General features: G+C 38.8%; 1 protein-coding gene across 3 annotated transcripts in view; it reads right to left on the bottom strand.

Moving 5' to 3' along the window:
- Positions 1–27500, bottom strand: part of fam131ab (family with sequence similarity 131 member Ab) — a 27965-nt gene that overhangs the window by 144 nt on the left and 321 nt on the right. The window contains exons 1-5 of one of the 3 annotated variants that reach the window (XM_084419704.1): positions 16872–17001; positions 10975–11068; positions 9261–9443; positions 4987–5118; positions 1–497 (exon numbers count right to left, since the gene is read on the bottom strand). The exon at positions 1–497 is cut by the window's left edge and continues 144 nt beyond it. In XM_084419704.1, coding sequence (XP_084275830.1) covers positions 1–497; positions 4987–5118; positions 9261–9443; positions 10975–11044 — 882 coding nt within the window. In that variant the 5' untranslated portion in view covers positions 11045–11068; positions 16872–17001. Of the gene's footprint in view, positions 498–4986; positions 5119–9260; positions 9444–10974; positions 11069–14420; positions 14557–16871; positions 17002–27500 lie in introns of those variants that run through there. The other 2 variants (XM_084419703.1, XM_084419702.1) reach the window with 2 other exon arrangements.

Genomic DNA, 27500 nt, shown 5'->3' with positions numbered 1-27500 from the left:
CTCTCGCTCTTCTTCCTCCACGTCTTCCTCGTCGAGAGACACGATGCCAGACGAAACCACGTCTGACGGTTTTCTACGAACGGAATATTCCGGCGGGAGACAGACTCCGCCTCCACAGTCCTTACAAGGCGTGTCTTCGAATGTCTCGGAATATGTTTCCAAGCAACAGGGGGAGTGGCCAAATCGATGCCCTGCCCTGTGTAGGCGGGCCAACAGTAGCTCCTCCCCTCCCTGAAGAACGCTGAGGATCTTGGCGGTGAGTTCTGCGGCGGGCGAGTCCACGTGACGCCCGAGGTCCCGAAGCAACGGGTGTCTCTCGTCCAAGCTGTACGTGCTGGAGCAGAGCGTGTCTGACGGTGACCCCGGTGACCCCACAGGAGGTGAAAGGTCGGCTCCCACCCCGCTCTCGGCCTCGCACGGACCTCGACCCCGCAGGTGAGCCTGACACACCTGAGTGTGTAAGAGATCCCGCAGGTAATGAGGGTACGAGGACAGATCTGAGGAGACAACAGGTGTGTTAGGATCAAAGCACTGCACATATTTTAAACAATATTTTTGTTTTAAAGAATGTTTACATGTTTTAATTGGGAAGCAACATAATTCAAAATAGATTCTCTGAAATCTCTCTGTCTTGCTATTTTACTAAGTTTATTTGGTTGCACTTTATTTTAAGGTGTCATTGTTACAGTGTAATTATATATTTAAGTACTGAGTAATATTAATGAACTACATGTACTTACTATAGGGTTAGGGTAGGATTAGGGTTTGGTTCAGGGTTAGTTGCATGTAATTATGCATAATTTACTGTTATTACTATGGTAAGTATATGTAACATATGTAACAAGGACACTGTAAAACAAAGTGTTCCGTTTATTTTTTCTTAGCCCACTGATTAATAGTTTATCATTGTTTTAAAGGGTTAGTTCACCCAAAAATGACTCACCCTCATCCAAACCTGTAAGACTTTCGTTCATCTTCGAAACGCAAATGAAGATGTTTTAATGAAATCTGAGAAATTTCTGTCCCTCCATTGACAGCTACGAAAAATTCCAGTTTGTCACTTCCAAATGTCCAAAGGTTTAGTCCAAATGTTCTGACTTGATCACTTCATATGATGAACAGGTTTAATTTTATTCACATATGGACATTAATCAACACACACATCAGATAAGGTAAACGGAAGCTCAAGCATGCTTGCTTGACATGCAAGAACCAATGAGGTTCATTCTCGTGTTACGCATCACGTTTGAGCTTCTGCAAGAACCAATGAGGTTCGTTCTCGTGTTACGCATCACGTTTGAGCTTCAGCAAGAACCAATGAGGTTCATTCTCGTGTTACGCAGCAAGTTTGAGCTTCAGCAAGAACCAATGGGGTTCATTCTCGTGTTACGCATGACGTTTGAGCTTCAGCAAGAACCAATGAGGTTCATTCTCGTGTTACGCATCACGTTTGAGCTTCAGCAAGAACCAATGAGGTTCATTCTCGTGTTACGCATCACGTTTGAGCTTCAGCAAGAACCAATGAGGTTCATTCTTGTGTTACGCATCACGTTTGAGCTTCAGCAAGAACCAATGAGGTTCATTCTCGTGTTACGCATCACGTTTGAGCTTCAGCAAGAACCAATGAGGTTCATTCTCGTGTTACGCATCACGTTTGAGCTTCAGCAAGAACCAATGGGGTTCATTCTCGTGTTACGCATCACGTTTGAGCTTCAGCAAGAACCAATGAGGTTCATTCTCATGTTACGCATCACGTTTGAGCTTCAGCAAGAACCAATGGGGTTCATTCTCGTGTTACGCATCACGTTTGAGCTTCAGCAAGAACCAATGAGGTTCATTCTCGTGTTACGCATCACGTTTGAGCTTCAGCAAGAACCAATGAGGTTCATTCTCGTGTTACGCATCACGTTTGAGCTTCAGCAAGAACCAATGGGGTTCATTCTCGTGTTACGCATCACGTTTGAGCTTCAGCAAGAACCAATGAGGTTCATTCTCATGTTACGCATCACGTTTGAGCTTCAGCAAGAACCAATGGGGTTCATTCTCGTGTTACGCATCACGTTTGAGCTTCAGCAAGAACCAATGAGGTTCATTCTCATGTTACGCATCACGTTTGAGCTTCAGCAAGAACCAATGGGGTTCATTCTCGTGTTACGCATCACGTTTGAGCTTCAGCAAGAACCAATGAGGTTCATTCTCGTGTTACGCATCACGTTTGAGCTTCAGCAAGAACCAATGAGGTTCATTCTCGTGTTACGCATCACGTTTGAGCTTCAGCAAGAACCAATGAGGTTCATTCTCGTGTTACGCATCACGTTTGAGCTTCAGCAAGAACCAATGAGGTTCATTCTCGTGTTACGCATCACGTTTGAGCTTCAGCAAGAACCAATGAGGTTCATTCTCGTGTTACGCATCACGTTTGAGCTTCAGCAAGAACCAATGAGGTTCATTCTCGTGTTACGCATCACGTTTGAGCTTCAGCAAGAACCAATGAGGTTCATTCTCGTGTTACGCATCACGTTTGAGCTTCAGCAAGAACCAATGAGGTTCATTCTCGTGTTACGCATCACGTTTGAGCTTCAGCAAGAACCAATGAGGTTCATTCTCGTGTTACGCATCACGTTTGAGCTTCAGCAAGAACCAATGGGGTTCATTCTCGTGTTACGCATCACGTTTGAGCTTCAGCAAGAACCAATGAGGTTCATTCTCATGTTACGCATCACGTTTGAGCTTCAGCAAGAACCAATGGGGTTCATTCTCGTGTTACGCATCACGTTTGAGCTTCAGCAAGAACCAATGAGGTTCATTCTCGTGTTACGCATCACGTTTGAGCTTCAGCAAGAACCAATGAGGTTCATTCTCGTGTTACGCATCACGTTTGAGCTTCAGCAAGAACCAATGAGGTTCATTCTCGTGTTACGCATCACGTTTGAGCTTCAGCAAGAACCAATGAGGTTCATTCTCGTGTTACGCATCACGTTTGAGCTTCAGCAAGAACCAATGAGGTTCATTCTCGTGTTACGCATCACGTTTGAGCTTCAGCAAGAACCAATGAGGTTCATTCTCGTGTTACGCATCACGTTTGAGCTTCTGCAAGAACCAATGAGGTTCATTCTCGTGTTACGCATCACGTTTGAGCTTCAGCAAGAACCAATGAGGTTCATTCTCGTGTTACGCATCACGTTTGAGCTTCTGCAAGAACCAATGGGGTTCATTCTCGTGTTACGCATCACGTTTGAGCTTCAGCAAGAACCAATGAGGTTCATTCTCGTGTTACGCATCACGTTTGAGCTTCAGCAAGAACCAATGGGGTTCATTCTCGTGTTACGCATCACGTTTGAGCTTCAGCAAGAACCAATGAGGTTCATTCTCGTGTTACGCATCACGTTTGAGCTTCAGCAAGAACCAATGAGGTTCATTCTCATGTTACGCATCACGTTTGAGCTTCAGCAAGAACCAATGGGGTTCATTCTCGTGTTACGCATCACGTTTGAGCTTCAGCAAGAACCAATGAGGTTCATTCTCGTGTTACGCATCACGTTTGAGCTTCAGCAAGAACCAATGAGGTTCATTCTCGTGTTACGCATCACGTTTGAGCTTCAGCAAGAACCAATGAGGTTCATTCTCGTGTTACGCATCACGTTTGAGCTTCAGCAAGAACCAATGAGGTTCATTCTCGTGTTACGCATCACGTTTGAGCTTCAGCAAGAACCAATGAGGTTCATTCTCGTGTTACGCATCACGTTTGAGCTTCAGCAAGAACCAATGAGGTTCATTCTCGTGTTACGCATCACGTTTGAGCTTCTGCAAGAACCAATGAGGTTCATTCTCGTGTTACGCATCACGTTTGAGCTTCAGCAAGAACCAATGAGGTTCATTCTCGTGTTACGCATCACGTTTGAGCTTCTGCAAGAACCAATGGGGTTCATTCTCGTGTTACGCATCACGTTTGAGCTTCAGCAAGAACCAATGAGGTTCATTCTCGTGTTACGCATCACGTTTGAGCTTCAGCAAGAACCAATGAGGTTCATTCTCGTGTTACGCAGCACGTTTGAGCTTCAGCAAGAACCAGTGAGGTTCATTCTCGCACATCATGCAAGTACGGTTGAGCTTCTGTTTATGTTCACTGATTTATGTTTATATGTGAATAAAAGCCTAAATTAAATATGTTCAACATATAAAGTGATCAAGTCTCTTCAGAAAATGTGGACTAAACTGCTCGTATAAGGATTATAAGAGTATAAGAGTCAAAGTTGTAGTTGCGTAACTGTCAATGGAGGGACAGAAATCTCAGATTTCATTTAAAATATCTTCATTTGTGTTTCGAAGATGAACGGAAGTCTTTTGGGTTTGGTACGACATGAGGGTGAGTAAATGATGACAGATTTGTTCATTTCTGGGTGAAGTAACACTTTAATTGGCAGTGGAAACGTGTCGTACAGCGAACAAGGCGTAAACCTGCAAGCTGTGGCTGTATAAAGAGACAAGCTGGATGTGGTACAACTTTATTCCCTTCTCCCTCTCTCTCTTTCTTTCTCTTTCTCTCTCTCTCTCTCTCCACGGTCTGCTGCAGCAGAACACATTAAACTTGCAGGAGAAATGAATGCTGGGATATCAAATCGCGCCGGAGAGCAAAACTAAAGAGAGGGGGGAGGAGGGGGAGGAAGGGGAAGAGATGTTTTCTGAATGAAAGTAGGGCACTAGGACAATAATGTCTGTGCTTCGTTTCAGCGTTTAGTTTGAGGGGGAGAGAAAAATAAAAATAGAGAAAATTGGTCATCATTAGCCTTAATAAAAAAAAATGAAAAAAAAACCTCAAGAATATTAATTAGATGCTATAACAAATCAATAGATCATTACATCCATTAACAATACTGAAATAGCAACTTGGTGCATCAATATATCCACGAAGAGGTGCGCATGTATTTCTGCACTGGCTTTGATCAGCTGATCAGATGTCTGTGTTTTATGAATGTGTGTGTGTACCTGTGCTCTGTGTAACGGGCTCGTTTGCAGGTAGAAAATCTTCATCGTAAGAATCATCGTTAGACTCGTCACCGTCCACTGAAGACCAGGCACGAAGCTTTGCCTCCGCGATGGCAAACTGCTCTGCCACCCCTGATAAAAACACACACAATTAATGTGTTACATCAAACCCCCAATCATATTACCCACCCATCTAACACGTGTCAGTTACAACTGCCTGAAGATTGCTCGAATACAATTGCAAGAAACAAACAATAAAATAAATAAATAAAATTAAATAAGAAATGTGAAAGAGTTAAACACGTATATTGCGTCTCACCCACCAGGTCATCATCCTGTACCTGCCCCACTTCCTCCTATAAACCTGAATGCCATTCCTTCATAATACATACACCATATTTAAACTAGATCACACATATTGGTTGCTAGGCACTGCAGTCATTTTAACATGTAGCAGAGAGTGTGATGTGTCGCCGTGGAGACAGGCTGATAGATTCTTCTTTAACTGCCACATAGAACCCATATTTGATTGACAGGCCATTCTAAATGGAACACTGCCTATATTTGAAATTGTTATGACATCATAGTAGTGTCCTCAGGGAGACAGGAAGTGACCTCACCACTGCTGAGCAGCTCATATCACACACAGCTCTGTCCAGACATGCTCACATATGTGCAGTGATTGGGTTATAAAAGCAATTAGCTAATTAATGCTCTCGCTGTGTCTCTGGTTTAATTGACAGGACACAAACTATATTTGTATCAGAGAAGCACTTGCGGCATATCTGCGTAGAAATTGCAAAATAAGTATAATAACGTAAAATAACAAGAGTGCAAGCAGAGATATACGCAATGAAAATCTCAATTAAAAAGCTAAATAATTAAAATGTCAATAGGCATAAAAAGATAATTAAAAGCAAAATAATTTCAATAGGCACAATAAAGTAAAATAAAGTAAAGCAAAATAAGAATTATCTCAATAGATGCAAAATAAGTTAAAAAGAAAATATAATAAGAAAAATAAGAAATAAAATCTCTATATGTGAAAAATAAAATAAAATACAGTTCACTAAAAGTTAAATAAAATAAAGCAAAATAACAATTATAATTCCAAAAGGTGCAAAATAAAAGAAATGAAAACAGCAAAAAATGCAAAAGTAAAATCAAATAAAAAAAGCTTTTTTGGGGTCAACCAGCTGCATCTGATGACGAGCTTTAAACCAGCAGTAACAAGCATTAACCAGTCTGGATAGTCCCCTCCCTCTCTCTCTCTCTCTCTCTCTCTCTCGCTCTCTATCTCTCTCTCTCTCTCTCTCCTTTGCTTGTGTTAATTCAGAGATTCATCTTTCACCCTTCGTCAGCAAACACTCACACACAGCAAGTTTTGTTGAGGTTTGGCAATTTTCCTAGAGTTCAATTTTACCCACCGTGTCACTGTGTGTGTGTGTGTGTGTGTGTGTGTGTGTGTGTGTGTGTGTGTGCAGTAAACGTTGACAAGGACATATACTGTGTACACAAAAAACTCACACGCACAAACAAAATGACATGAATATTTAGTCACTTTATGAAAAGGGAAATCCTACGACACTGACTGACAGAGAGAGAGAGAGAAAGAGAGAGAGAGAGAGAGAGAGAGAGAGAGAGAGAGAGAGAGAGAGAGAGAGAGAGAGAGAGAGCTGTGAATGAATCTCTCAAGTTCAGCCCATAAATCGTCCTGCCGTTGCTGAGAAAAAAGCTTTGTCACACCAGCCTCATCCTGGGAAAGTTGGGATGGGAAATGTGAGGAAATTAATGAATTGTTAAGGAAGCGGAATTAAGCACACATAAACTGATAACTCGATTTGCTAGTCTGATTACTTCATTATCCTGTTAGCAGTCACTGTCCCAGTAGCAGAACACGTGGCTCGCTTGATTTATTGCCCTCTTGATCTGAGTGTCTTCTTTAAAAAGGGATGAAAGAGATCAAGAGTGATTTCTCCATTGCATGCAACTGAACGATTAATTATTGCCTCGTACGAGTTCAGTGGACTCCAGTCTTTCTCTCTCATCATTTAAATGTATGCATTTGGAAGATGTTTTTATGCATTTGCATTTGATCAGTTCATGCATTCCCTGGGAAATCAAACCAATGACATGCTGTGGTGTTTGAAAAAGCATTAACAGAACTGAGCGACATGAAAATCAATTCAAATAGACACGTGCTGGCGTTTGGTAATGCATTAACATGCACTGTATTATTATTGTGAGCACTTTTGAATAATTCTAGATACTTTTCTATTAATTTAGATTTTTTTTCCCATCAGCCTGTTAAATTGAACAACTTTGCATGTGAGCTGCATTAAAGAGGCATGTAACACAGGCTGGAGGTGAAACGCTCCTTCCTCTCTACGCAATCTCAGGATTGGATGAACCCGATATTTCCCTCTTTTTAAGAAGAGCTTGAAGACTCCATTTTGTATTGTTTTTGCGAATTTTTCTGCAACAGATGAATTACTACGCATCGGACTCATTGTGCAAGGTTTCTGTGCGTGACAAATTTTTAGGATGACGAATACGAAAACGTGCATAAGAAACTTTCATACTTAAAGGACCTTAAAGACCCAGTGATGTGTCTTGGAACGCGCAGCTTTGTTTGATGCATTCACGTAATTTTTATTTCCACTGAAACAGGAAGCTGAGGCGGGACATATTGAATGGCTCCTCCCCCTTTTCAAATAGCCAATAGCGTTTAGTTTCCCTCACAGACTGCGAGACGTACTTGACAGCGAAGCGAATCCGAGCGCTGATGATACTCTGGATTCAATAGTAGAGGTGAGAATAAACTCTAGCCATTTCATTCCTAACCAGCGTACAGTTGGAAACCTGAATAAAACTCGAGTGTTTGAGCAACCGAACACACACTTACACACATATTGCTCCTCAGGTGTCAACACTCACTTCGGCCAGGTGGTGTTTATAGCGTAGGGGGCGGAGTTTTAGATTCTAGAGAGCATTTGATTGGGCAGAAGATGTGATGAGAAGCTGAAGTTCGCAGTGATGTCATAAAAATCCCTGATCCATTTTGAGACCAAGTTTTGAATGCTTATATCTCCTAAATGCGAATTTTGTCATTGTTTTGGAGCACACCAGCTTATTCATAACCTTAAGGGTTACATATTCATACTAAAAGCTAAAAAACGTACATTTTGATTTCGGGGGCCTTTGAGAACGCAAGTCAACCAGCGTTTACATGTTTTCACACAGCAGTTTAGATTTATGTATTCGCTAACTTCGCTTATTTTAAAACTGTACACCATGATAATATACAGCAAAATAGTGTCGGCCCAGATCTGGCCCACATCTGGTACACATGGATTCCACACGGTCCAGGTGTGGGCCGGACACTATGTTGCTGTCTGGGTTAGAAATTATCGTGAAGTGAAAATGTTATACTGTGACATGCCTAAAATACCGAAGCTGATTATGGGCCCAATCATACACCCGGCGCGACGCAAGTGTTTTTTGCTAGTTTCAGCCTGACGCAGTTATCATTTTTACGTCCTGCGCCACTTTGTTTAAATAGCAAATGCGTTTGCGCCCATGGGCTGCTGGTCTGAAAACGAGGTGTGTGTTCAGGCGCATTGTTGGCTTGTTGCTATTTTGAGGAACTGAAATAGACTGAGCCATTGACCAACTGAAACCTGGTCTAAAGTCAGTGGTGCAGTATTAGTCGTTAGTAATGTGTGCCTATAGGCTGGTCCACAACACGTACACTCTTGGTTATTACACACACAACGACAGCAGCACACAAACATGCCAAATATTACAAATAAAAGGATTACAATGTAAAATATTAATATTGTGTTCATAAAGATATGGTGGAATCCGGGTTGTCCCGTAGATGGTCTGCTGGCGCTTTAACCTCGAGCACACACACACACACACACAGCTTTAACCTCACGCAGATCCGTTTCCTTGCCAGAGAAGCATTCAGTCTTTCCATTTGAAAATTCTGCCATGTAAATAGTGAATCCTCCATGGCGCGAGCACAACTGGCTTTTAAAGGGAATGGGAGATGAGACTCTGATTGGTCGTTACGCCCAAAACACACCCATTAGTCAATAAAGAGAATAGGAACAACCCTTTTAGACCATGCGCCAGGAGCGCCGACCATTTTTCCCGTCGTTAAACTAGCAAAAGTGGATTTGGACACGCACTAAGTGCACTTGCACCGTGAGCTTTAGACCATGAGCTTAGATCGTTAAAATAGGGCCGTGTGTGTGGAAGTCACTGACCGGCAGCGAAGCGCGCCTCCTGCTCGCCCTCGGACAGATGCGAGTATGACGTGAGGTGGGACTCCAGAGCGCTGGGAGCGTCCGTGGGTTTACACCAGCCCTTCCACTCGATCAAGTGCGCAACACGGCCCTGGGCCATCGCCGTGGGCTTCGTCACATGATCTTTGACCACCTGCGAGATTCCTGCACACACACACACACATAGACTCAGGGGTCAGTGACCCCAATGCTGCATAATACAAAATACATGAGGAATAATCCAGGTCATGGTGTCAGTCAGTACCACACAAAGGACTCATCACATACGTGCATGCGTGTGTTTACCGTGAAGATCTCGTGTCTAAAGTAGTGTGTGTGTACATTTCCTATGTATTTCCTATGTATTTTATACTGGACAAAATACAGTTTGTCCAGTATAAAAACCATTAGACCTATGGAATGTCCTGACAAGTATAGCAAAACAGTAGTGTGTGTGTGTGTGTGTGTGTGTGTGTATGTGTGTGTGTGTGTGTGTGTGCGTGTCTGCGTGCGTGCATGTGTGTGTGTGTGTGTGTGTGTGTGCGTGTCTGCGTGCGTGCATGTGTGTGTGTGTGTGTGTGTGTGTGTGTGAGAGAGAGTCAGGTTTGGTGATCTTTGTGGAGACCAAATGACCTACATTTTGAAAACAATACAGCATCTCAATGTGTGCCTGAACGGAGACGCTTCATTATCAAATCTATTGTTATTTTCCATTATTGCTGGGACTTTTGTTACACTATCATTAATCAGCTTTAAATTACTCTGTTAACTATTGACAAGGTTTTAATAAGGTGCAACACCTACATCAGCAGCCATAAAAAAATAAATAAACAGGTATTTGTCTATTGGTTTACATTAATCAGCACCTACAACAGCAGCTTAAGCTAAACTAAACTTAACTAAACACAAACTAAACACAAACTAAACTAAACACAAACTAAAATAAAATAAACTAAACACAAACTAAACTAAACTAAACAAACTAAACTAAACACAAACTAAACTAAACTAAACTGAAGTAAACACAAACTAAACTAAACTAAAAACTAAACTAAACTAAACTAAACAAACTAAACAAAACTCAAACTAAACTAAACTAAACTAAACTAAACACAAACTAAACTAAACTAAACTGAAGTAAACACAAACTAAACTAAACTAAAAACTAAACTAAACTAAACTAAACAAACTAAACAAAACTCAAACTAAACTAAACTAAACTAAACTAAACTAAACAAACTAAACTAAACTAAACTAAACAAACTAAACTAAACTAAACTAAACAAACTAAACAAACTAAACTAAACTCAAACTAAACTAAACTAAACAAACTAAACAAACTAAACTAAACTAAACTAAACTAAACTAAACTAAACTAAACACAAACTAAACTAAACTAAACTAAACTAAACTAAACTAAACTAAACTAAACTGAAGTAAACACAAACTAAACTAAAAACTAAACTAAAGTAAACACAAACTAAACTAAAAACTAAACTAAACTAAAAATAGACTTGACTAAACTAAACTAGACTAGACTAGACTAAACTAGACTAGACTAAAAACTAAACTAAACTAAACAGTAATTTCATGCTGGTTAATGTTAACCAATAATCAAATGCCCAAGTGAACTATCTGACAAGGTTTTAATAAGGTGCAACTCCTACAACAGCAGCTTAAACTAAACAGTGTTTACCGTGAAGTGAAGATCTAGCCAGCGCTGCGATCTCATGAATGGTGAGAGCTCGTCTGGATTTAGGTAACATGTCGCTGCTTTCCTCAACATTTACCTGAGAGAAGACAACAAAACACTGAGTTAAAAGCTTTAAAGAACACTTTCATTTCAGCAAAACAATCCAAACATTTCTTACCGGCATTTCAAAGATAGAATAGAATAGAATTGAATAGAATTTAACAGAATTGAATTGATTAGAATAGAATAGAATAGAATTGAATTGAATTCGGTTTATCAGAACAGAAAATAATTGTCTTGCCTAGATGGAGAAAACAGGAATAAAATAAAATAGAACAGAACAGAAAATAATAAACTAGATGAGCTGAATAGAATAGAACAGAATAGAATAGAAGAACAGTCCAGTAGAACAGAAAATAAAAATCTAGAACAGATGAAAAGAATGAGGACAGCTGAATAGAAAAGAACAGAATATAAAACAATAGAAATAATACATAATAGAATAGAATAGGCTAACATTAATGCAGCAGAACAGAAAATGACAGTCCCGACTAGATGGGGGGAATATGAGTAGAATAAAATAGAACAGAAAATAAGAAACTAGATGATTTGACCAGCATAGAATGGAATAGAATAGAACAGATGCAGAATGTGTACAGCTGAACAGAAAAGAACAGAATATAAAGTAATAGAAATAATACAGAATAGAATAGAAGAGCTTAAAAGAACAGTTTGATTTCAGCAAAACAATACAAACATTTCTTCTCTGATTTCTCATCATCTTGTCTAATAAAGACAAGCCTTTTTTTGCCCCATTTCTACTGAACTACAGCAATGTTTAAGTCTGTGGAAGTGGCTCGGGTAAGTCTCAAAGAGAGAATCCCTCAAGAGCAAAGCTCGCATGAGACTGTTCAGGTCACGGTGCGTGTGTAAGGTCACGTGTGTTTCTGTGTTGAGTCGTTCGTGTCTTTATCATCCGCAGGGACTCGCGGCCGACACGTGCACCTGGTGCGTTTGAGCGAGTACGAGGTTAAACGCATTAGCGGAAACGTCATGGCAAAGTTAATGGAGCGGGTGGCAAAATAACAACGGATACATATTGAAATAAAAAACATGCGCAGTCCCCTCGAGATACACGCTGATTATTCCTTACATGAGCTGGAGGTAATAACACCGTTACAGTCTGCTGCCGTTCACACACACACACACACTCGCCTACTGCCCTACTGAACGGTGAGCTGAGATTCAGTCCCTGAGGAGCTCAAGCTCAGGAAAACAGCACAAACTCCATGAACTCCTACAGCAGGAGCTTTAGATCTTCGCCATTTACAGACGCTCCGTTAATCTGCAACTGGTGACCCCTGACCTCACGACATCAAACACAGCCCAGACACTCACTGAATACAAGAGACCAAGATAGAATAGAATAGATGAAGATAGAATAGAATAGACAAAGATAGAATAGAATAGATGAAGATAGAATAGAATAGACAAAGATAGAATAAAATAGATGAAGATAGAATAGAATAGATATAGAATAGAATAGACAAAAGACAGAATAGACAAAGATAGAATATAATAGACAAAGATAGAATAGAATAGATGAAGATTGAATAGAATAGATGAAGATAGAATAGAATAGACAAAGATAGAATAAAATAGATGAAGATAGAATAGAATAGATATAGAATAGAATAGACAAAAGACAGAATAGACAAAGATAGAATATAATAGACAAAGATAGAATAGAATAGATGAAGATTGAATAGAATAGATGAAGATAGAATAGAATAGACAAAGATAGAATAAAATAGACAAAGATAGAATAGAATAGAAAAAAGATAGAATAAAAGACAAAGATAGAATAAAGTAGACGAAGATAGAATAGAATAGACAAAAGATAGAATAAAATAGACAAGACAAAGATAGAATAGAATAGACAAAGATAGAATAGATGAGGAATAGAATAGAATAGCAAAGATAGAATAGACAAGACAACGATAGAATAGAATAGACAGAGAATATAGACGAAGATAGAATAGAATAGACAAAAGAGAATAGAATAGACAAGACAAAGATAGAATAGAATAGACAGAGAATATAGACGAAGATAGAATAGAATAGACAAAAGAGAATAGAATAGACAAGACAAAGATAGAACAGAATAGACAGAATAGAACAGATGAAGAATAGAACAGAATAGACACAGATAGAATAGAATAAGAATAGAATAGACAAAGATAGAATAGACAAAGATTGAACAAAATAGACAGAATAGAACAGATGAAGAACAGAACAGAATAGACAGATAGAATAGAATAAGAATAGAACAAAGATAGAATAGAAAAGACAAAGATAGAATAGAACAGAATAAACAGATAGAATAGAATAGACAAGACAAAGATAGAATAGAATAGACAAGACAAAGATAGAATAGAACAGAATAAACAAAGATAGAATAGAACAGAATAGACAAAGATAGAATAAAATAGACGAAGATAGTATAGAATAGACAAAGATAGAACAGATGAAGAATATAATAGACAAAGATAGAACAGATGAAGAATATAATAGACAAAGATAGAACAGATGAAGAATATAATAGACAAAGATAGAATAGAATAGATGAAGAATAGAATAGAATAAGATAGAATAGAATAGATGTGACAGATGATAGATCAGAATGGATGAAGATAGAATAGAATAGACAGACAGATTAGAATAGACAAAGATGGAATATAACAAAATAGAGACATAATAGAAAATACCAGACTTGACTAGAATGGAATATAGAATAGAACAGAATATAAAATCATACAAACAATACAACACAGAATAGAACAATAGAATAGAATAAAGAGGACTTAACAGTCTAGACTATATGGATGGGTATACAGTAGAGTAGAACATAATAGAAAATAAAGAATAAAATAGAAGGATTTCAGTGCAGTAAAACATAAAGTAACTGTCTAGACTACATGGATAATGAGTACAGTAGACTAGAATTGAACAGTATAGAACAGAGCAGAGCAGACTGCAAAACAGACTAGACTATTCTACTCTAATCTAATGTCAGACTGAATCTCGACTTCTCTATTTACATGCAAAGCAACCCTCTGAGCAGAGAGAAGGACACACACACACACACACATATCCACAGGTTTTATAACAGCAAACACACAGTAATTACAGCACAAGCGCTCGACATCTGGAGCCTCCTCCGTCTGTCTTTGAGGCTGAAATACACATGCATATCGTCACAGACACACACACATATAAACATACATATATACATATATATATATAACACGAACCCCACGGGTTCCGCGCTTCAGCGACGCACGAGCACGGCAAACGACCAAAGACCCGCTTCAGAACATTCCCAAACATCATCTGCCTCTCAAACGCGCGCGCGCACACACACACACACGAACAGTGAGCAGTGATACCGGCTCTCCGCTCGCTCCACACAGGAACAAAAGCTTCTCCATGGAGTCTCCTCGTCCTCACCGACATCTATTTCGCGGGAACTCGGAGAGAAACGAGCATTTCTATAGCAACCAGGCAGTCGCCATGGAACGAGTTCTCCAAGGATACGGTGGAATGATGCTCGATGACGTCACATGCAGCACGTTTGATCATCTGTCTCTCTCTCGTGCTCTCTCTCTCTCATGAACACACATGCAACACGCACACACCAACCAATTGCATTCCACGTCATGACACCTGTCTGTCTCTCTCTCATGAACACACATGCAAACAGCACGTTACACACACACACACACACACACACACACACACACACACACACACACACCAACTGCATTCCTCGTCATGACACCTGTCTATCTCTCAATTCAATTAAAATGAGCTTTATTGGCATGACTTGTACAGTATTGCCAAAGCATTGGCCATTACATAAGCAATGAACAAATAATCAATAAAGTCAATAAATCAATCAGTAAACAAATACATACATTTATATAAACAAGAAATAACAAGAAAAATCATTAAGACACCCCCCCCCCCCCCCTCTCTCTCTCTGAGATCCTCCTGTTTTGCAGCACCACACCACTGTTTATTTGACAGTGCTTATATTTTTTTATTAATTTATTTTATATTACTTTATTTATATTATGAACTATGGTTCTCTATTGGTGGGTCATGACTCAAAATGGGTCATAGATCTGATAATAAACTAAATATGTACAGTATATTAATTAACATTTTATACTTGCACTTATAGGCCTACTGTATATAATACCCATTTATCTGATATATGATATATTTTATTAGTTAAATTTATACTATACATGTATCTGTCCATTTAAGAAAATGTTTTGAACAAATGTTTGACATTAATTTCTTTGATTAATATGGGTCATAGATAAGAAAAAAAAAATCTATTTTATTAATAAATATTAATACAACTATTAGATATTTACACATTAAATATTTATTTTATACTTACATTTATACTGTATAAAGTATAAATTGAAAAATTATAGTTTTATTATAAGAGCATACATTTATTTATATATGCAGATTTATATAGGCCTATATAAAAGTAAATACATACTCAATTTATATTTATATTTAAATGTATAGTATATAAAATAACAATTTTCCAAACATATAGCCTATTCATATTTTGAATAAATAAATTAAAAATATTATAATTAGAGAAATGTATATTGTATATAGTATAAACTTAAATATAAAATAAGTATAATGTATAAATGCTGATATAAAGAGGAAAAAGCAGTGTTTCTGCACACTGAACCCCTCCAGAAGTCCTGTGGGTTATTCCCTGTCGAGCGACTGTTAAATGACATTAAGTCAAAGGCAAAACACATTAGTGCAGCGACGCTGTGAATTCGGTTTAAAAAAAACACACACACACACACACACACACATTAAAGAATTAATTGCTAATTACTCAGAATGACTCGTGAATGATTAGACGACTAACTAGTGAACATTTAATGAAAGTCAGAGCCAGGGAACGAGTGCAGCGCAAGTGGCCCGGGTTAATTAGGTCATTATCCATCCGAGAAAAGCTGAGAAAACAATTTTCTGCTCCGAACGCTCGAGTCTTAATCAGCTCAGATCTGACAGAGCGACGCGCGCGTCAGTGAGGGCGTTAGGGAGGCGTTGTGTGACCATAATGATGACAGGAATAGCTGGTGAACGCCAGGCCTTGGAGCGAGATGCAGAAGCGTTGAATAATGGCATCAATTCATCTCGTAAAGATCGTATTTACGAGTTGAATGTCGTAAATACGAGTGGGAAGCTCGGGATTTTCTGCAAGTCTCGATCTTTACGAGTTGTGGGCGTGTCAGTGAGAATCATGGCGGAATACCACAACACTTAAAGGTGTTTATCAGTGATATTGTCAGGCTTTTCTAGTTACAGCGAAGTAAGCTACAGAATATGATGTCATTATAATATAACAATGTAATTTGTAACGATTAAGTTTACAGTGGCTTCATTATAAAAAAAAAACATAAAGAAAAGCACATTTCTTTGTTCTTCATTTTTTTTGTGTAATTTGTTAAGAGAAAAAGTACACTCTTGACGAAAGTGACTTGACTTGAACGCACCATTAATCAGCTCAGATCTGATAGAGATTTTCGCGCTCTCATGACGCGCGCGTCAGCCACAAGTGAGGGCATTTGGGAGGCTATGTGTGAATGCGCGTTAACCATATATAATGATGACAGGAATAGCTGGTGAACGCCAGGCCTTGGAGCGCGATGACTTTCCGCTTTCAAACGCGCCAACGCGCGACGCGGGGCGAATGACAGGAGAGGAAGGAAAGGGAAAAGGGCGAGTGCCGGTTCCGGACGCTGTGAAGTATATAAATGGAAATGGAACAGATTGAGAGGAAACTTTGGCACCTTGAGGTAACGGTCCGAGTGCCCAAATGTCCCGCCCAGGCCGCGCGCCAAACTGGTCCGCGTGTTTCCCAGCAGCACGAGGTCTGAGGAGGAGCTCCTCGCGCTCCAGTCCACGCGCAACCCGTCGCCCGCCACTGTGGGGAGAGAGGATCGAGCTCAGCCAATCAACACTGACCCCACGAGCCAATGCACACTGCCATGGCAACCGCACCATCACCATCCCACTGATACCGGGGTGATAGATAGATACCTAAATACCCTGGACCACTAAACCAGTCAAATGGGCCTTTTTTTTATTTTAAATTGAGCTTTATACATCATATGAAAGCTGAATAAATAAGCTTTCCATTGATGTGTGGTTTGTTATGATAGGGCAATATTTGGTCGAGATACAACTATTGTAAATCTGGAATCTGAGGGTGCAGAAAAATCGAAACATTGAGAAAATCTCCTTTAAAGTTGTTCATTTATGTTGGCGATTGTGCTGCATTCACTCACAAAAATACATGTTTTATATATTTACGGTAGGAACTTTACTAAATCTCTTCATGGAACATGATCTTTACTTAATATCCTCATGATTTTTGGCATAAAAGAAAAATCTATAATTTTGACCCATACAATGTATTGTTGGCTATTGCCACAGATATACCCGTGCGACATGTGACTGGTGATCCAGGGTCAGTACTGACCCCAGCCATGGCAACCACACCCTCCCCATCCCACTGATACTGGGGTGTTATACTACATTATAGATAGATAGATACCTACAATATCTGATTGCTATGCACTGAAAAAAATGGTGCTGAAACAATTTTCATCCAGAAATTGCTAGTAGATTTCATAAACAATTACAAAGAAAAGTAGATTTAAATAGAAATAGATTTAAATAGATATAGACAGACAGGGTGACGAGATGTCCTTATCCCTTTTTATAAATGCATCAAATTCAAATAAAACTGAGCACTTTGCTATAATATAAAATACAAATCTGTTGCTTCCTCATACTAATGAAAGGCGAACTGAACACATTTATCCTGCATGTGCATAATTGCACAAATGAAGGAACAACAGTGTTTTTTACAAGTATATGCTGATGCTTTATTGGCTGTATATTATAAAAATGATAAAAACTATATGAACAGTGTCAGTAGATCTGATCACTTCTCTCGTCATCTCTCTAATGCTCATGCATTAACATGCAGTCAAGATGCAGGATCACTTACCTCCTATACGTGACCCTGGACCACTAAACCAGTCACATGGGTCAATTTTCTGAAATTGAGCTTTATGCATCATCTGAAAGCTGAATAAATAAGCTTTCCATTGATGTGTGGTTTGGTATGATAGGAAAATATTTGGTCGAGATACAACTATTGTAAATCTGGAATCTGAGGGTGCAGAAAAATCGAAACATTGAGAAAATCTCCTTTAAAGTTGTTCATTTATGTTGGCGATTGTGCCGCATTCACTCACACAAATACATGTTTTATATATTTACAGTAGGAAATGTACTAAATCTCTTCATGGAACATGATCTCTACTTAATATCCTCATGATTTTTGGCATAAAAGAAAAATCTATAATTTTGACCCGTACAATGTATTGTTGGCTATTGCCACAGATATACCCGTGCGACATGTGACTGGTGACGTGATCCAGGGTCACATATGGACAAACACAAAGTTTAGTTATCTCCATTCATGTAGTCTTTACCACACAAACACGCTCCTTCTTGATCTGGAAAACTCTAAACTGACGGTCTGGATTCACGTTATGCAACAAGCGTTTCAGAGGAATGAAGTGTGTCGGGTCAGTCGCATGAAGACCAACATTCATAGATTTTTTCTATCATTCAATTTGATGCACCAGCTGGAGCATCTCTGATCCTGATCGACTGACACACACGTCACACACACACAGATCCCAACGGATCAACACCACAGGCCTCCTCACATCTAATGTCACACACACACTCCCTCAGGTGAGGCTTATTAACGCGGCGAGACGTCATCACACGCCACAGATGACATCATTTCCTGTGTTCATTAACACTTACATGTTGACTACAGGAGAAACATTCCCATGGGAAACGACAACCATATTCTGCATCATTTTATGTGCACAATGTCGAGAACTTGGACGATAACGCTAGCGATAAATATTTAAATCAGTTCTAAATGTCAAAGTATAGCAGAATCCATACCGTCCGCAATTATAACGATAATGACACAAAGTAATGATATTGTTGGACTTATTTTATTTATTTTTTCTCCCTGATGGACCATAAAAACATTAATAGCCAATCAGAATCCCTCCTGTTTTAAAGAGCTCAAGCATTTAAAGTGACAGACGGCAAAACTGCATTGAATGATTATAGTTATAGTTTTCATCCTTGGTGTCAGAACAGGCCTCAAGTCATATTTCATCACAAAATCATCCAAAAAAAGAACATCAATTACATTTTACATAAAGAAAATTAAGCCTAGGTGTAGGACCATTAACAATATTTAAAATCGATATTTATCATTTATCGATTTGATCATGACAATTAATCATTGCCCTCACCAATTCACATTATTTTAATGCAAATAGCAAAAAAAAAAAATGTAAAAAATTCTCATTACTGTAATGGCAAAAAAAAAAGTAAAAATTAATATTGAAAGACTATATCAGCATTGAGAATAATTAAAATGACAAGTTTGCAAGGTAAATATCGGGACACATTATAATCATGATAATTTGGACATTAAATATCCTTAGCTGTCATGAAAATAATGTCACAATGCAAACAATCGTAAAAAGGTTTCAATTGCAATTTTTAATTTTTTTTACTATTGGGTGCAGGACACTATAGTTCATTTATGTAAGTTAGGATAGCAAGGTGTCTGAATACATTTTGGTTTGACTGTCTCATTTCTCAGTTCTTTCTTTTGATTTCAGGGACGAAATATGAACCAGACATATGCTCTCCAGATGATCTTTGATACATTAGAAACATTTGTGACAATCTCTGAGAGCTTAAACCACCGTGTGTGTGTGTGTGTGTGTGTGTGAGAGAGATAAAGGGTCAGAGGTTAAAGCCCTAAGGTTTTGCTCGCTCTCCTGCGCTGCTGATCCGTGTCCCCTGCCGTCCCGTTAACACCCCGGGCCTCAAATCGTGTTGAGTTTCACCTGATCTCAAACCTCTTTCCTAATGAGGGTCAATAAAACCCAATACATGCAGACAATACTAACAGTGACTGATGTCGACGGCCGCGGAGGTCCATCAGTCAGTCTGGACTCCAGCAGGGGTGTTAGTTTCTCTCAATGACACCATTTCACTTTTAACTTAATCTCATGGAAACGTGCCAAGAACTCATCCACTCACCGGCCACTTCATTAGGTACACCTTGCTAGTAGCGGGTCAGATCCGCTTTTGCCTTCAGAACTGCCTTAGTTCTTCATGGCAGAGATTCAACAAGATGCTGGAAACATTCCTCAGAGATTCTGGTCCATATTGTCATGATTTCATCACACAGTTGCTGTAGATTTATCAGCTGCACATCAATGATGTGAATCTCCCGTTCCTCCACATCCAGGAGATGCTCTATTGGACTGAGATCTTTTGATTGATGATTTTGTGACGTGTGTTTATCCTGCTGGAAGTATCCATCAGAAGATGGTCTACTGTGGTTATAAAGGGAAGGACATGGTCAGCATCAATACTCAGGTAGACTGAGGCGTTTAAACAACGGTACTAAGAGGCTCAAAGTGTGCCAAGGGAAAGATCATCATCACATTAAACCCCCAGCAGCCTGAACCACTGATACAAGGCAGGATGATCCATGCTTTCATGTTGTTTACGCCAAATTCTGACCATCTGAGTGTCGCAGCAGAAATCCAGACGCAATGTTTCTCCAATCGTCTGTTGTCCAGTTTTGTTGAGCCCGTGTGAACTGAGGCCTCACTTTTCTGGTTTTCAAGGTTTGACGTGTTCAGAGATGCTCTTCTGCAGACCTCAGGTGTGTATCAAGTGCTTATTTGAGTTACTGTTACTGTCTGGTCATTCTCCTCTGACATCAACAAGCCATTTTCACACACAGAACTGGATATTTTCTGTTTTTCGGTCCATTCTCTGTAAACCCTAGAGATGATTGTGTGTGAAAATCCCAGTAGATCAGCAGTTTCTGAAGTACTCAGACCAGCCCGTCTGACACCAACAATCATGACACGTTCGTAATCTCCTTTCTTCCCCATTCTGATGCCCAACTTCAGCAGATTGTCTTCATCATGTCTACATGTCTAAATGCATTGAGTTGTTGCAATGTGATTGGCTGATTAGATATTTGCGTAAATGAGCAGTTGAACAAGCGTACCTAATAAAGTGGCCGCCGAGTGCGTGTATATACAGAGGAGGACTTTTTATTGGGAGGGTCCGTGGCTCTTACATTGGAGAAAGTGTAACGACTAACTTGGATCACGTGTGCCTTGATAACCAATCACATCACAGCCTTGAGGTCGTTGAATTTCATTCAGAGATGTGCGACAGTCAATCACTGTTTACCATAGAAATGAATGAGAAGTGCCGTAAACTAAATCATTCCTGTCCCGCAATTGTCCGTGACTTCTCTTATAAAACGCCATTTTTTCATGTAAACTCAATCCAGAATGAATATTTATGAGCAAACATGTTGAAGATTAGCGAAGAGGCTGTCGATTCATTAAATGATAAGCTATTTCCTCACAAAAGTGGTTTATTAAGGGTGGTGAAGCCTCTCCTCTCATTGACATCCATTAGAAAAACGGCCTCTGGTCTCCTTCCCTGCGCATGTATATTTAGTAGAGGTGCAACGGATCGTAAAACTCACGGTTCGGATCAGATTACGGTTTTGAGTCATAGATCAGATCATTTTTCAGATCAGCAAAAATATTAATAATAATAATAATAATAATAATCATTTGGTGGGTTGTTTGGGGAATGTAACTTTGCTTTCTTTGCAACTTTGCAAAGTACCTCGATACCAAAAACTATTAGACTTTAATAATCAAATATTATTAAAGACAAGTGAATAGTCAGTATTAAAATAAGAACAAATACAAAAGTTACAAGCACAAATAAAATACAATAACGTAGCAAATAAAGTAAGGACAAACAGCAGTATTCAATTACAGAAATGTAATCATTAAATGTAAAATAACACTATAGTGTTCACTGTATAAATTAAATATAGATTAATCTTTGTTAAAGCTGTGTTTTGTTATTCGATTGACATTAATGACACAGACAGCAGAAGGGATTTATAGGCTGCTGTCACTTTAAGAGCTAATGCACTGATACTGATACGTGTACGATTTCTTTCTCGTGTGTACGTTCACTTAAAGTCCCCCTGTGGTGAAAGTAGATTATGTGTCTATGTGGTGTTTTTAATAAGCTTTAAGACAAACCGTGTGTAAGTTCATAAGTCGACAGCATTGCTGAGTATTTTGTGAACCAAAGACAGTCTCAAAAACACGCTTTGAAATCGCTGGTGTTTCTGACGTCACAAACTACCTGGTAACCAATCAGATCAACGTGTGATCGTCAACCAGTGGATCTCTGAGCTGAGTGAGTGAGTGGAGGCGGGGCTCATTTGCATATTCATAGAACCGTGCATACTAAATGAGGCAAGGGTGTCGAGTTACATTCTAGATATTTTAAGACATGAAGAAAAATACGTTTAAATATGTCATTTTGGTGATCAAAGATAAAATTATTGACTACAGGGTGACTTTACGACATAACCGACTGTGTTCATGAGAATACTCGCTATTTTAACATAATTTTGTGTATGTGTTCATTCGAGCACCGAATTGATTTCTCTTGCGCTTGAATAATTATTTTGTATATATATAAATACACACATATGCATGTATATATTTAAGAAAAATGTGTTTTTTATATATAAAATATTTATATTTATATATAATATAAATTATATTGTATATACATGCAAATATTTCTTATACATGCATATGTGTGTATTTATATAAACAAAATAATTATACACAGTACACATATATTATGTAACCACAAACTTTTATTTTGGATGCAATTAATCGTTGCCCAGCACTAATATGTATACAATTTTTACTTTTTTTTTAAATCTTGAGGTGAAACGTAACCTAGACCTGTTTTAGTGAGATTCTCTGTGGATTAATGTCAGATTGATTGCCAGACCTGTTGCTGAAAACTGGGAGGCCGATATTATCTTCAATAACATCAGTAGCATCTCTGCATGAAATCAACAGGGCGCTTCGCTGACTCACCGACCCGGTTTTACAGACGCTTAGTTCTAGCGGAGTGACCCACAAACAAATCAAACAGAAGAACCACCTGATGAGAGCCAGACCGAGAGATGAAAAATTATTCTTGTGTCCAAAATCCCTGGTCCTCTAACACACGATCCTCTCTAGCAAACCGTATCACATCCATCTGGTCGTCGCCCCACGCCGGGACACGGAAAGACTCCAGGCCACCGGTGGACCGGGCCATCTGGGGCCGGAGAGATGACCTCACTCAGTCTCGATATACATGAAGCTCTTTCATGAGCGTACGCTCCGTCCTTGTCCTGATAACCGTACCGAGACGAATCTCCCATCCTCGTCCTTTCCAGGGTGACAGCACAACTTATAAAGCGTGGCTGTTCTCAGGTCAAAGCTGATGCAATCTGACTCCGCTGAAACTGTTTCACACTCTTATGGAGGTCATTATTCCTGCAATTCATTCAATGCAATCTGGTTTTTATAATTGATTCATTTAGTAACAGACACTGTTGACTGACTCAAGCTGAAAAACAACACTAATGTCTTATTTAGAGCTGCTTTACAGCAGAATTTGAATTTGCATCAAACTTGACCAAACCAACACACTGAAATCCTTTTTCTTTGACTAAAATTTAGTCAGTATCTCCTCCAAGAGCTTTAAAGCTACAACCAACAATCTCGGGTCAGACCTTCGGACTTGTCTGACTTGGGTTGTTATATCTTTTCTAACTGATCAGACTTACGGTTTTTGTTAAATGGACAATCAAACCTACGAAAAATCCTATAGACTTACATTGAGGGGGTCAAAACTTTTATACAACAACTCTAATAGAGTATTTAAGCTTCATCCACCAATTATCAAAGCCTAGCAACTATGATGCTAAAAATTAATAGACTACAAATGTGCTAAAAATGTGCTAGCAACAGGCTAATTCATGTTAACAGTGCTAAAACATGCGAATTCATGTTAACAATGTGTTAAAACTTGCTACCAACATGCTAAATCATGATAACAATGTGTTAAACATACCAGCAGCATACTATTTCATTATAGCAACATGTTAAAACTTGCTATCAATGTGCTAATTCATGCTAGCAACATGGTGATTCATGCTAATAACGAGTTAAAACATGCTAGCACCGTGCTAATTAATGCTAGCGAACTTGACTGTCTAAATGTCACACTGGATTGTGTGTAGCATTTAATTGCAATGACATTTCAAACATTTTAAAAAAATGAGAGAGTCTTATTCTTCTGAGAGTGATGAAAGTAAAGGTTGTGAGGGAAGCTGTTATATGGGCGTGTTTTATGCAAATTACTAACCTTGTGCACAGGTCGCTCGTTTAGAGTACATTAACTATAGGATGAGGTTAAGAACAAATTCATGTGCATACGTTCGTGTTGTGAATTAGTTCTTCTGTGGGTAAAATACAAATAATTCACACAATTATTAGTATATGAGACCCAACATATCTTTATTTGTGTCTTTGAAGACGAACTAAAGTCTTACATGTTTGGAAGGACATGAGGGTGAGTAAATACATGCACTATCACTATCATTTTAAAATAACCTTTTTTTTTTCCTTAGTCTGAAGAACATTTTAATAATCTAAAGAACGTTTTTCTATTATAAAGAACCTTTTGTGGAGTGGATGTTAAAGGTTATTGATAGAACCACAAATGCTAATGAGGAACCTTTATTGTAAGTGTAGTATAACTCTTCACAGATAAAGGAACATGATCAGTTATCTCTCCTGTCTCAGCGAGGACGCCAAACCTTAACCGGCACGTTTATCAGCAATTAACGGGATGATTCTCACGCGACAGGAGTAATGGCGCGTGCAGGTTTTGTATGGCCCCGGTATCCTGATATGTCATTAATAATTACAGCACGAGATTAAGAAACGATTTGCGTGGTGAAAATAAATCTGAGGTCATTTGTTCGAGACTCTCGGAGTGGAAAGGCGTTGGATTTAGTTTTTTCCGTACTCGTTTCTTGTACGGATCGTGGGGGAAAGACCTGGACGACGTTAATCATGATGGACAGAATTAAATTACCATCAGCGTCAAGCACTAGTTGCATGTATTATTTCTTCAAATATGGACACTTTTGACCCTGTGCACATTTTTTTTAAATACACTTTTCAAATTCAGTACATCAATCAACTTAATTGCAATGCAAAATAAAAAAACGAGAAATCTAAAATCTATAGGCCTATATAAAATCATTTGAAAAGTAACAACAATAAATAAACGGATTGGACATAATTAAATTAATATCAGCGTCAAGCTAGTTGCATGTATTTCTTCAAATATGGTCAAAAGTGTCCATATTTGTTGAAATAGCCTAATACTTGACGCTGATGTTAATTTAATTATGTCCAATTCTGAATAAGTTTCCAATTCACTTTTAATGTGACCTTCATAAATTCTGTTAGTTTGGTAACACACTATTTTACAGTGTCCTTGTTACATATGTTACATGTACTTACCATAGTAATAACAGTAAATTATGCATAATTACGTGCAACTAACCCTCAACCAAACCCTAATCCTACCCTAACCCTATAGTAAGTACATGCTGTTAATTAATACTCAGTACTTAAATATATAATTACACTGTAATAATGACACTTTAAAATAAAGTGTAACCCACAATGACGTAGCATTACTACAATAACTGTAAATGTAGCTGTAAAAGTAACTAGCACTAAACCAAACCCTAACCCTAAAGTAAGTACATGTAATTAATATTACTCAGTATTTGAGTAAGTACAGCGACTACGTCACCTTAAAATAAAGTGTAACCATTAGTTTGAATACAAATCAGCCTCTAGGACATAAAAGTGCTGTAGTTGAAGAAACACACTCATACTGACACTACTTGTCGTCGACATGCTGTAAACAAGGGCAAAGCGCTGCTGGTTCGCTGCATACTGTACATGCATCACTCCTGGCGCACGCACAATGAAGCACAAGCTTCTGTAACGTAACCTGAGTCGAGGACCAGCATGTGATGAACGAGCACTGATGCAGTTTAATGCAGATTCATGCAAACGCTCCGATCAGCTCATACATGCACTCGCAAGCACTATCGAGGAGCAAAGAAAAGCCTGCAGTTTGTGCACATCTCCATCAGAAGTGTGTGTGAGCTGCAGTCGAGCTCAGGTTTCACACGCCTGTGTTCATGCTCAGAGGAAAACAGATTCTCACCGACTGGCGTTCTGGAGGCGACACAGCCCATGCTCGGGTATTACGCGGACAGACACACAACAACTGATGGAAGACGCATTATGCTAAGAAGCGCTCGCGTATAGCCTTCCTTCCTTCTCTCCATCTCTCTCTCTCTCAATCATCCCGTCTGCACTAGTTTCTGAACTCCTGCGCTTCTGGAGGCTGAAGGAAAGCCCGTTCTCACAAACACACACGGACTACACCAGCGTTCCTCACAAATGCAAAGACTGAACTGTTGTTTTCCACACATACACACACACACACACACACACACACACACACACACACACACACACACACACACACACACACACACACACACACACATACATATATATATTTTTTTTTATTATTATTTTTTTATTTATTTATTTATTAGCCTATTATTTTTTTTTTTGGCAATGCAATGCAATAGAATAACCATTTTTGGAACCTTTGAGTTCTCAAGAGAACCGTTCTTTCCCCTTTAGTTTGAACAACATTCTAAAAATTCTAAGAACCTTCTGTGGAATTGAAAGTTTCCGTGGATTTGAAAGGTAAAAAAAAAAAAAAAAAACTTTATTTTTAAGCATAGGGATTATGCTAAATTTCTTTAAACACAAACACTAAAAACCTGTTCAGCACACATTTTCTAGACTAAAAACACACTAAACTGTTGTTCTTCCAGACACACATGAACAAAACCAGCCAAATGCAAAGATTAAACTATTATTTTCCACATGCAGTTCTTCAAACACAGACAGACTAAATGGATGTTTGAAACACATGTACAGCCGTTCAAACAAAACTGCTGCTCTTCAAACACATTCAGACTAAAATAGCATTTCTCCCAAAGGCAAACACACTTTCACACTGTTCTTCAAACACACATACAGACTATCTGCCTTAAAGTCTCAGAAAACACACACAGAAACAAGCTGTTGTATTGTATTGTACATGCAGAGTAAACTGTTGTTCTGACCCAGACAGGCTAAACTGATGAATCCAACACACACTGATACAACAGAGAAAGAAAACTGCAGTTCTTCAAACACATGCTTGTTCCCCTGAAAACAGACTAAACTGTCATTACCAACACACACACACACACACACACACGTGTACAGAAT

The sequence above is a fragment of the Rutilus rutilus genome (genome assembly GCF_951802725.1).
Source record: "Rutilus rutilus genome assembly, chromosome: 9".
NCBI lineage: Eukaryota > Metazoa > Chordata > Actinopteri > Cypriniformes > Leuciscidae > Rutilus > Rutilus rutilus.
The sequence above is the reverse complement of the archived record's forward strand: the minus strand, read 5'-3'. Positions and strand labels throughout refer to the sequence as shown.